Source organism: Orycteropus afer, unplaced genomic scaffold (genome assembly GCF_000298275.1).
Source record: "Orycteropus afer afer isolate SDZICR_OR568_19922 unplaced genomic scaffold, OryAfe1.0 scaffold00065, whole genome shotgun sequence".
Taxonomy (NCBI): Eukaryota; Metazoa; Chordata; class Mammalia; order Tubulidentata; family Orycteropodidae; genus Orycteropus; species Orycteropus afer.
Genome location: NW_006921652.1, coordinates 10232673 through 10243786, shown reverse-complemented (window position 1 = coordinate 10243786; position 11114 = coordinate 10232673). Strand labels below are relative to the sequence as shown.

The following is an 11114-nucleotide window of genomic DNA, read 5'->3' as shown; positions in this document are numbered from 1 at the left end:
TTTAAGGTCCCAGTCGCTACTCGCCAAAGTAGTAGGTGGAACAATGTTTTGTATAGTATGTTATGCCAATTGAGCTTGATGTCCCCTGCGACTATGGTCGCAAGCCCGCAGGATCAACTACTCGGTCCCTCTGGGTAGCTGGCTGTGACCAAGCATCTCATTGTTGTTTTGATTTGCATCTCTCTAATAGCTAATGATCATGAGCATTTCTTCATATGTTTGTTGGCCACTTGAATATCCTCTGGAGTGATGTTTACTTTTTATTTTTCCTAGATGTAAAATTCTTGATTTTTTTTTTTTTTTGTCTTTTTGTATTCCTGAATGCCAATCATACATAAGTTATTCTTGATGATGTCCTATATAAACATTAGACTTTTTTTCTTTTTGTTCCTTTAACAAAATAGTATTGAGAGATTTGCTGTCAATCTTGCTAATTCTGTCTTCCATTGATTAGGTTCTACTCCTTTGTCCTTTCAATGTGTTATCTATTTCTGAAATCTTAGTATTAATCTTCTTGATTTCTCCTTGCTATTTTTGTATGGTTTCTAATTTTTCATTTGTTTTGTTAGTTTGTTCCTCTGTTGTTTTCCTGAATTCTTCTAGAGTTATATCTGTATTTTCCTTGATTTTGTCAGTGGTTTCCTTGATCTGTCCCATAATCTATTGAAGATACCTAAATATAATTATTTTTAATTGCTGATCAGGTAGTTCCAATGCCATTTCTTCCTCAGGGAGGTTTCCTGGCTCTGTATTCTGGTCTCTTGTTTGTACTACTTTATCTTGCTTCTTTGTGTGAACTGGGATTGTTGGTTGTCTTCGAGACATTGTGATGTCATCATATTTATATTTGTGATCAGATTGCAAGTTGGTGTGATTCACTTGGGTTTTTTTCTTCCTTCGTTTTGTTTTGATAAGTGTCAGTGAGTAGGCTTGTTACTCTGTCCCCTAGTTTGGCAGCATGTAGACACTCACCACCTGTCTCCTGGTGGGTTTGACAGAGGAGGAGATTGTGTGCACAGATCTCTGTTAGCTGTTGGTGTAGAGCAACTGAGGACAAGTTGGGCTGGTATTGGCCGCTGTCTTTCATCAGTTGTTGCAGAGGCTGGTGGTGGGTCTGCAGGAGGTGCAGTTGTGATTGGGTTGTGTGGTTAGTATCTCCCAGCTGGTGGGACAAAAAAACCAAAACAAAATAAAACAAAATAAACAAAAAGGGAAACAAAATCAAACAAGACAACAAAACGTACAAAAAGCACAATAACATAAATAAAGAAAAGAAAAAGAAAGTAAGTAGGAGAAGACAAACAAACAAGAACAACCATAAAAAGAAAAGAAATAAATGAAAAAGAAAAAAAAAAAAAAACAAGTGAACTACAAAGAGAAAAAGAAAAAACAACAAAATCTGGGGGTGGAGTGTGGAAAAAGAAAAGAGAATAAGGGAAAGAGAACAGTAAAGAAAAAGGTAAAAAGGGAAACAAGTGATGAAGAACACAAAAAGAGAAAAAGAAAGAAGGGGAACTCCAAGAACAAGGGAAGGGAAAGAAAAAAAAAGAAAGAAAGAAAAGGAATACTTTAAAAAAAAAAAAAATACCAAAAAAGACACAGAGAGAGCAAACTGGGGGTGGAGGTGGGGGAGGGGAAGACAGAGCATCCTGGTGGTGTTTCTGCTGGCTGAACAGACAGCAGGGATCATGGCATCTGGTTCTAGAATGAGTTCCTGCCAGCCAAAAAGACAGCTGTGGGCACGGCACCTCATCTCTGAAGGAGTTCCTCCTGGTGCAAAAAGCAACTGGAGGTTGGGTGTCTGCTCCCAGAAGAAGAATTTCTTGCCATCCCAAAAGTCAACTGAGGTAGGATACCTGATCCCAGAATAAGGTCCTGCAAGCCCAAAAGGTGGCCAGGAGCAGGGCACCTGGTCCAGGAACCAGTTCCTGCCTGCTCAGAGGCAGCTAGGGGCAGGACACCCAGTCTGAGATGGAATTTTTGCTGCTTCAGAAGGTGGGTGGAGGTGGGGAATGGCTGCACCGCTGGTCACTGGGAGATGTGGAATACAAGAATATTGCACCTTTCTGGTTACCAGCCAACAATGTGGGTGCTCACACAGTCCTTGGCAAGCAGAGCTGATTAACAGGTTACTGCCCTGATTGGAATGCCACTTGTGATTATTCAAAGGGCTGCACCATCAGGCCAGTCAATAGTCCATGGCTCTGTTTGTCTTCTTATTTTCTGTTTTCATTCAGTTTCTTTTACTAGTTGGTATTTGATCCACTTCTTTATCTTGTCCTTCAAAGGTCAGGGGTCCAGGATTATTATCTATATCTGTTTCAATTGGTTTCTCATTTCTTTATTGTCGAGGGTCTAGATACCTTGTCTGCCAATTCTGCCAGCTTATTGGAAGTGATGAATTATGTCTTATTGGTCTTTGTGTCACAGTACATGGCTCATAGAAGTTAAGGAATGTTGAATGATGAATGTTGAACAAAAAACAAATTAATGAATAAGTGAGTCTGTTATGGGCCATTTCAAGCAGATGTGGTATAGATGATGTTAAAGAGTGGGGTGGTAGGGAAGGATGAAAGAGTTGAGAGAATTGGGGCCATGCTCACTGATTTTGGAAATTGTGAGGTCAGACTAACCAAAACCAAACTCATTGTCACCGAGTTGATTCGACTCATAGTCATGCCCCTTGGGTTTCCGAGGTGGTATATCTATAGGAGTGGATTGCCCAATTTGCCTTCTGAGGAGTGGCTGGTGGGTTTGAACCATGAGCCTCTGGTTAGCAGTCAAATGCCTTAGGCATTATGCCACCAGAGCTCTCGGTCAGACAGACTAGGTGATGACAAAGTTCCAGGTATGGTCATAGGTATGGACAGCTGAAGAAGATGGCAATAAAGTCAAGGAAATGAGCAAGGTCATGGGATAGATGTAAAATCTCCCAGGAAGATGGCAGGAATTGAATTGGAGAAGACTGTAAGGTGACAGCAATGAGTTAGAGAAGAGAGTGGTATGACCAGAAAGCACGAGTCTTGAAACAGTGTTGTCTGGGTATCAGAGCTGTCTGAGTGTCTCAGGAGTGACTGAACCCATGTCTCATAGCTGCTACTCCCTGGAGTACTGAGAAGCGAAATGGGGGTGCATGCTCATCAGACCTAGAGAACTTGGCATCAAAGATTGCATGGGATTGTAAACCACAGTGGTCAGCTACAGAAGAGGACAGGAAAGTCAGCTTCACATATTCATCTTTAGCCTGGTTCTCTCTCCTCCCTAACCTCTGTTCCAGATCAACTTCTCCAGCTGATCCTAGAAGGCTGGAAGGTCTACAGTGGGAATTTGTATTACTTTTCTAATGAGAAGAAGTCTTGGGATGAGGCTGAGAGGTTCTGTGTGTCTGAGAGAGCCCACCTGGCATCAGTGACGTCTGAGGAAGAGCAGGTCAGAGCTGAGGGCTTGGGGTGGTCTGACGGACTTAAAGAGGATGCTTGAAGTATTGGGGAGCCAAGTGTCCCTCCCTACCCCCTCATTCTCCTCTCAGGAATCATTTCCAGTCAGCAGTCTTGATTTTAATGTCAGTTAGTCATGGAGAGCCTGCAAGCAGGAGAGCCGGGTTTCTTGGGAATGCCAGGCACACATGTGAGTTTGAGGACCACAAAGGCAATATAGTCCCAGGGTATCTAATATGCTGAGGGTCCTCATCAGAACTTGTTGGGGTTATGAAAGGACCAATTCAACCAACAAAACGGCCCACTCCATGTGACTCTTCTGAGACTGTTGTTATAGGTCTATCAAAGGGTATGCTACTTTGTAAAACACATCTTAACAAGCTGTGGCCAGATCTGTCTCCTCCCAGTAAAGTCACAACCCTCATCAAGGGCTGAGACAATTTAGGGACAGTAAATATGAAGGAAGCTGGATTTCCCCTGAGGGGCCTTGCTGTAGAGCGGGGTGGATTACCCAACAAGCAAGGTAAACACTGGTAGCATAGTGCCTAAGGCACCTGACTGCTAACCAGAAGGCTGGCGGTTCAAACCCACCAGCCACTCCTTGGAAGGAAGATGGGGCAATCTACTTCTGTAGTGTAGTAATACTGCCTTGGAAACCCAAGGAGGGGTTGCTATGAGTCGGGTTCGATTTGACGGCACATACCAACCAACCAAGGTAAGCACGGGCTTACTTGCAGTTACTTAATAATCTGATCTTTACTTCATTTCAGATCTTTAATGGGGTTAGAAACATATGAAATTGTTCACTACATATTAGTAAATAAGCACAAGTAAGCCTATGCTTGCTTTACTTATTGGGTAATCCACACCTTCTATAGAGAAGTGGGCTTCATGACCTGGCACCAGGGAGGGAATTGCATGGACTTCTCTTCCATACTACGTGAAGAACCAACAACTCTGCCTTTTCTTTACAGACTTTTCTGAGAAAGTCCACTGACACCTTTTACCACTGGATTGGCCTCACTGATAGGGGCACAGAGGGCTCCTGGCGCTGGGTGGATGGGACGCCATTCAGTGCCTCCCAGAGCAAAGTGTGAGTCCAGTGCTGTCTGGTGCTGTCCGAGGTGCTGTCTTACATGTATCTATCCCTGCCCAGTGTGTGTGTGTGCATGTTTGGATGTGTGCACATGCATGCATGCATGTATATGTGCATGTGTGTACATGCATATGTATGTGCATGTGTGTGTGTACACAGGCCTAGTGTGATCCTTGGCTGGACCCATTCCCAGAGGAGTGTCAGGAGAGGACAGGTCTTGGGGTGAGGCCTGGCAGGAAGCCTGTGAGTTGGTTTTCCTGTCCCGCCCCCATCCTCTTTCCTGCTCAGGCCTGTTTGTGAAGGGCCTAATCTGTAGGGATCTGAGTGTGAATTCTTGATGAAGGTTAAAAGGGAGGGCTCATACCCTCTCCTTTTCCCAAATTGCAGCTTCATAGACCACACCTCCCATTCTCGTCCCTGAGCCCTCAGTAGCTGAGGGTGACCTCAGTGTAGCCAACTTCAGGGCACCCCTTGTCCTAGCTCTATCCCCATCCTGTGCCCACAAATTGTTGGGGACCCATATCACTTTAGCTCCATATACCCCCAACAGGTAGAAGAGCCACTGTCTTTATCTAGCTGAATAAAGCCCTTTGGTTTCCAGGTTTTGGGGCAGGAATCAGCCGGACAACTGGCTACACAACAATGGACAGACTGAGGACTGTGTCCATATGCAGCAGATGTGGAATGACATACTCTGTGATACCCCCTACCACTGGGTCTGCAAGAAGCCCATTGGCCAGAGTGTGGCTTGAGAGCAATGCTGAGATGAAGGGTCTTCCTCTTCCATGACATCTTGGCCACACTTGGACTCAATTTGTTCTCTGGGGCCTTCCACTTGTCTTTTGTGTTTCCTGCCTTGTAGCCCAGCATCTGTTTGTCATCCACTCCACAAAGGACAAGCTGCATCAAGTCTCTCTGTACCCCCTTCAGCACCAGCACAGGCCTGTCAGACAGCAGGCCTTCAATAAATACTTGTTGAATGAACTAAAGCTTTGTGCTTGCTTGTTTCTGTGACAGTCACCACTCTCTTCTGCCTGGACTGGTTCTCTTTCTCTCGGTGTCCTTCTGTCCTGAAATGGGTGTGCCTTTATTTAAGAACTTTACAGCTAGTAACTTTTAGTTAGTTCACTGAAAACCAGCAGAGGTTTGACAAACTACAGGTAGTAAGGGTTACAACATCCCAGGAAGTCATAGTCATTATGGTTACTACCTGGATTTCCTTTGTGTGCAGATGGGGCTGGAGTTAGATTTTATTAGCCCTTAAACCCATTCCAATCAGTAAACCAATTGCCATCTAGTTGATCCCTACTCAAGGCAACTCTGTGTGTATCAGAGCAGAACTGTGCTCCACAGAACTAATTTTCCAGAACTGGATTGCCAGGCCTTTCTTCTGAGTTACCTCTGGGTAGACTCAAATCTCCAATTTTTTGGTAAGCAGCTGAGCTCATTAACCATTGGTACTACCAGGAGACTCAACTCACTCCAAAGACTTCCTATTTTTCTTTCTATCTTGTCGGTTGGCCACATCACATCTCCACACTGTTAACTCTCAGAGGCAGGTCGCTGTCTTTGGACTCTCCACTTGTCCTACCAGGAGCACAGCTTTGTGCCAACACAGCCAAGAATGAGAATTTTAGAGCAGTTCTTTGCCTGACCTTGTAGATCCCATCCTACGTGTCTTAGTAGGATGAAATCTACAAGGTCTAGTGCTGCAGTAACAGAAATACCACAAGTGGATGGCTTTAACAAACAGAAATTTATTCTCTCTCAGTTTAGGAGGCTATAAGTCCAAGTTCAGGGTGTCAGCTCTAGGGGAAAGCTTGCTTTCTCTGTATGCTCTAGAGGAAGGTCCTTGTTTCCTTTCAACATTTGTGGGCCCAGTGTTTGTCTTGGCATCAATCTTCTCCCAGGTTTAGGAGGTTTTCAACACAGGGACCCTGGATCCAAAGGATGCACTATGCTCCCAGCTGTTCTTTCTTGGTGATAGTCAGGCCCTTCTTCTCTGCTCCCTTATTTAATCTCTTTTATATCTTGGAAGAGACTGTCTCAAGATACAACCTAATCATGATTGTATCTTGACTCATTAACATAATTGCCTCTAGTCCTGCCTCATTAACAGTATAGACGTTAGGATTTACAACACCTAGGATAATTACATCAGGTCACAAAATGGAGGATAATTATATAATACTGAGAATCATGGCCTAAGCAAGCTCACACATATTTTTTTTTGTGATACAATTCAATCCATAACATTATGCATACACAGGGAATCCTATGCAAATTTCTGGAGCTTTTTCTCTGCAGAGTTCCCTCCTTCATACTCTGCCCCAGAGTGCTCTCAGTCTCCCCAAACTCCCATATCTCTCTGCTTAGCTTGGTAAGATTGTCATGCCTTGTTTGAGACACCCTCCCTGCACTGTGGTCTGGAAGGCACTCTAGAAGAAATCTGAGGGGTCATAGTGCCCCCACCCCCAAATTGGCTTCCCTGTCTCAGGAACTCAGGGCTTGTAGTTTTGCTCTGCCTGTGGTTCAATGTTTGAAAACAATTGTTGCACATATTTTGTCCAGTTTTTCAGATGCTTACAGCAAAAGGCTGGTCCAGTTACTCCATCATGACCAGAAGTGGAAATCTCTTCTAAAATATCTTTGACTGTACAGGATGTTAACTCCTTCCTGTTCATATTTATCAACTTTTTCCTTAATGGCTTCTTAAATTTTTATCAATCTTAGAAATTCCTCTTGGGTTGTATAAACAGTTAAGATACTCAGCTGCTAATTGAATGGTTGGAGGTTCAAGTTCACTCAGAAGTGCCTCAGAAGAAAGGTCTGGCAATCTACTGAAACAAAATTTGCCATTGAAAACAAGTTCTACTCTGACACACATGGGATCATCACCAGTTGGACTCAACTCAAGGGCAACTGGTACTGGTATATTTCTTCTAGTACTTTTGTAAGTTTTATTATGTACCTTTACATAATTAATCCATCTGGGATTAATATTAACATATTTTGAGACTATCAAGAAGTAGGTTTGTCCCTTGGTGGTGCAAATGGTTAAGTGCTCAACTCTAACTGAGAGATTAGTGGTTCAAATTCACCCAGAAGTGAGAGGATCCACTTCTGAAAGATCCCAGCCTTGAAAACCCTATGGAGCAGTTCTACTCTGCACACATGAGGTTGCTGTGAGTTATAACTAACTCAGTAACAACTAATGACAGCAACATGAGGGAGGCATCTGTTTTTTCTTAATTATCACTAGAACTTAACCCATTCTTTTTCACTCATTTGAAAAGCCAACTTTAAACCAAAAAAAAAAAAAAAAAAAAAAAATCCCAAAAAACAAACTCAATGCCTTCCAGTTGATTCCAACTCATAGTAAGCCCCATTGGGTTTGTGAGGCAGTAAATCTTCATGGAAGTAGATTGCCCCATCTTCCTTCTGGGGAGTGGCTGGTGGGATTGAAGTGCCAACCTTCTGGTTAGCAGTCAAATGCTTTAGGCACAACACCACCAGAACTCCTTTAGCCAACTTTATCAAATACTAAATTTATGAACGTGTTTCTAAAATCTTGATTGTATTCCAATGAGTTCTCTTGTCCTTTATTGGAACCACACTGTTTTAATTATTGTAGCTTTATATGTTTTATTATATGGTAGCACTACTTGGACTTAAAAAAAAATCACCTAGCTCTGTAGTGCAGGGCTTGGTGATTGGTGAATTTCACTGAAGGGCATTTTTTCATTGGAGCATGCACATATTTTCATTACCCATAGATCTTTTCTATTGGGCCAGTCCATTTCCTCACAAAGGATTTCTCTAATTTCTGCCTTTAATGTATGGGAAATAGAAGCTCAACTGCTAGCTAGCATTCTAGGGGCCCAAGTGGGGAAGGAGGTCTGGGCATCTCTCTGGTATAGATTTGTTCCCTGGATATCCCTGTTTTCAGTTTGGCTGTACAAAGCTCTTGGATATAAGTCTCCTTTCTGCAGTGGTGCCGTAGGAGCTGCTGCCTGCTTATAGGAGGGTGAGGAGGGGATGGGTAAACTCTGAAAGGTACTCATAAAACTTTCAGCTAGTTCTCCTCTTATAACCTACACCCCTACTTTCAGAGGTAACAGGTATGTCTGAGTTGTGAGCTTGCTGGGGTTCTGCAGCATTCTGCTTTTAATTCACTACCCCTGCCCCCTCCAACTGCTGTCAATTAGATTCCCATTTTCTCAGTTCTGCTAAGTCAGTTACCACTCATCCAATATTGCAGCTTCCAAATTTTGTTGACTACTTGTGATTCCTCTTCCACTCTCTGTCATTATGAATTCTTCTCTTTATTCCTTTATCATTATTGTAGTGGATCTTGGGGGGAAGCAGAGATAAATATGTGCATTTATTACCTCTTTTTAACTCTTAGGAGCTCTGGTGGCATAGTGCCTAAGGCATTTGACTGTTAACCAGAAGGCTGGCGGTTCACACCTACTAGCCACTCCTTGGAAGGAAGGTTGGGAAATCTACTTCCATACAGATTCTGCCTCGGAAACCCAAGGAGGGGTCACTGTGAGTCAGAACTGACTTGATGGCAGTGAGGTTTTTTTTTTTTTATTATTTTTAACTCTTATCTTCTAATAATATATTATGATTTTAAGGAAGCTGTTAATTTTCGTGTATTTATCTTTACTTAGGTACATTATTGATTAAGATACCCTTAATTAATTCCTATATATTTTTTAGTTAATTGGGTTTTCTGGATGAACAAATTTATTTTTAAGTAATAATAACTGCAATTGTTCTGTTCTAGAGTTTATAACTTATTTTTTTTTCTTAAATTGTGATTTGGGTGAAAGTTTACAGAAAAAATTAGTTTTCTATTCAACAGTTCATACACATTTTGTTTCAGGCCATTAACTATAATCCCCACAGTGTAACAGCTCTCTTCCCATTTCCTCCCTGTGGTTACCTTTTTCCTGTGTCCTTCTTCCCTATGCATTCCTCCCATCTGAGCTATCTCCCTGTGAAAATACTGCCCTTCTGATCTCCCATGATCGATTGTTCTAAAGAGTGTACCTAGAGGACAAAGATGGCAGACTAGGCAGAAAGACTGCACAGACCCTCTTCAACAAAGAAAAGGGAAACCAATTAACACAGACACAGAAGATAATCCTGGACCCCTGAGCCTTGAAGGGAAAGATATAGAAGTGGACTAAACCCCAACTAGCAGAAGAATTTGCGTGAAAATACCAAAAAAGGAGACATACAGAGCTGCAGTCTGGCAGCGATCCTAACGGCACAGACAGTTTGGAGATTCCTGAGTGGTGGTAGGACCTAAGAATTAACCTAAAAATCAGCCCTGCTAGCCAGGGTCTGCACAGAGGACTGTGCACGGGGTCTGGGGAATAAATGAAGAAGGTGAAGAGAAAGGCAGGCTGAGCTGTGGGCTTTTGCCAGTCAGGAGATGCTGCCATTTTGAAGGTTTAAAAGTGGCTTGACTATTTTGGATATTTAAAGAGACAGTGCTCTTGAAGATTCCTGGGGCTTGAGAACAAGTTCTGCTTTCCAACAACCCCAAGGACACTCCAGACCCGCAAGGCAGAAAAGGTACAACATTCCTCTTGTTACTCTTATACCCCACACCTGCTTGGTGAACAGAGGTGTCGCCATCCCCCACTCCCACCTACCTTTTGGGCCCATAGAAACTCCATCACAGTCTGTGTGCTCAGGTGGAGCCTGGGTGCCCTGCCCTGTCCTCCACCGATTCTTTTTTTTTTCTCTTTTATTATTATTACTTTTTGCTTTCTTTTTTTTCTGGTGATTAGTCTGCTTGTATTTGTCTGTTCTAAAACAACTATTATTATTAATAATTTTGTCCTTTTTATTATTATTCTTAATCTTCCTCTCCCAGGTCCTAGTTTTCAACATTTTTTCTTTTCCCTGTTCCTGGTTGAATTTTTTTTTTTTTTTAACTTTAGGTTTTTTTCCCCCCTCCTTTTTTTTCTCATGGTTAACCCTGTTCCTTGTGTTTTCTTTTTGCATTTTTCCCTTCATTATTCTCCTTCTCTACTTTCTTTCTCTTAGTGTCCTATCCCCAGATATTACAGGTTTTCTTGTTTTTTCTTCTCTTTTTCCCTTTTTTCTTTTTTTGGCTACTGTTCCTGTGTAATTACATGGGATGGTTTTTGTCCATGTGCTTTTAGTTTTTTGATGGTTATTCAGTTGTAATTTGTGTCTAACTGAGTGGGAGACAACAACAGTCCCCATAAGACACAACTACACCCACACCTCCTGCAACTTCACTTACTGAGCGAGAGCCACTACCTCCTTCTCCACCAATGGACCAATGATAAAAAACCACCAAGAAGAGCCTGAATCACCTTTGGCTGCTCTTCACAAACATTTAACAGAGATCTAAACACAACACCACCACGATGCCTCAGAGACAAAGACCATCACAGTCCACACAAAGAAGCAGGACAAAGTGGCAGAAACAAGGGAGCAGGTTACAGACCCAGAACATATCCCTGAGGAAGAAGCAGCATTGGAACTCTCTGATAGGAATTCAAAAGAATTATCTTTAGGTATCTTCAAAGGAT

At 42.5% G+C, this 11114-nt stretch overlaps 1 protein-coding gene across 1 annotated transcript in view; it reads left to right on the top strand.

Annotated features, from left to right (window-relative positions):
• The window catches only part of CLEC4F (C-type lectin domain family 4 member F), a 33612-nt gene extending 28327 nt beyond the window's left edge, over nt 1–5285 (top strand). Inside the window, exons 5-7 of the mRNA XM_007940144.1 lie at nt 3278–3429; nt 4412–4530; nt 5135–5285. Of these exons, the coding sequence (XP_007938335.1) occupies nt 3278–3429; nt 4412–4530; nt 5135–5285 (422 nt within the window). The remainder of the gene's footprint in view (nt 1–3277; nt 3430–4411; nt 4531–5134) is intronic.
• Nucleotides 5286–11114: the final 5829 nt, after the last annotated feature.